This window comes from Eimeria mitis, genomic scaffold (assembly GCF_000499745.2).
Source record: "Eimeria mitis Houghton genomic scaffold, Emh_scaff239, whole genome shotgun sequence".
In the NCBI taxonomy this organism is placed as follows: domain Eukaryota; phylum Apicomplexa; class Conoidasida; order Eucoccidiorida; family Eimeriidae; genus Eimeria; species Eimeria mitis.
The window spans coordinates 11,552-12,252 of NW_013570725.1; the positions used below are offsets into that span (position 1 = coordinate 11,552).

Below are 701 nucleotides of genomic sequence, written 5' to 3' on the forward strand. Positions count from 1 at the left end.
ACAGCAGCAGCAGCAGCAGCAGCAGCAGCACCAACTGCAGCAGCAGCCGTGCGGGATTGAAATCACTTGGAGGATATCGGCGGCCCCGAAGGCGGCAGCAGCAGCAGCAGCAGCAACAGCAGCAGCAGCAGCAGCAGCAGCAGTCGAACGAACTACGTACCTCAGCAATGTGGCGTTGCTGCTGCACCCAGAAGCAGCACAGCAGCAGCTGCTGCTGCTATCACGAAGCCGCTTGCTGCTGCTGCTGCAGCAAACGCTGGCAGATCCACAGCCACCGTCACCAAAGCAGCAGCAGCAGCAGCAGCAGCAGCAACAGCAGCAGCAGCAGCAGCAGCAGGTGGACAAGCTGTTTCTGAACTTCCTGCTGCTGCATGCAGCAACAGGCAGCAGCAGCAACGATCTCAAAGCCGTGCGGCTGCTGCTGCATCAGGCTGCGCTAGTCCTCTGGCCTCCCCAGCAGCAGCAACAGCAGCAGCAACAGCAGCAGCAGCAACAGCAGAACTCGCAAGCGCTCCAGCAGCAGACGCTGACGCAGCAGCAGGCCTGGCAGCAGCAGCAGCAACAGCAGCAGCAGCAGCAGCAGGTGGTTGAGGTCTGTGTGCTGCAGCGGCGGGTGCCGTCAGCTGCTGCCTACGACTGCATTCCATCTGCTGCAACAGCAGCAGCAGCAGCAGCAGCAGCAGGGAGCAGCACGGTGCGTA

At 62.1% G+C, this 701-nt stretch overlaps 1 protein-coding gene across 1 annotated transcript in view; it reads left to right on the forward strand.

Annotated features, from left to right (window-relative positions):
- EMH_0004830 (uncharacterized protein) overlaps positions 1–701 on the forward strand; it is a gene marked incomplete at both ends in the record, with an annotated part of 12,079 nt that overhangs the window by 10,863 nt on the left and 515 nt on the right. The window contains 1 exon segment of the mRNA XM_013496944.1: positions 1–699. Within this exon segment, the coding sequence (XP_013352398.1) occupies positions 1–699 (699 nt within the window).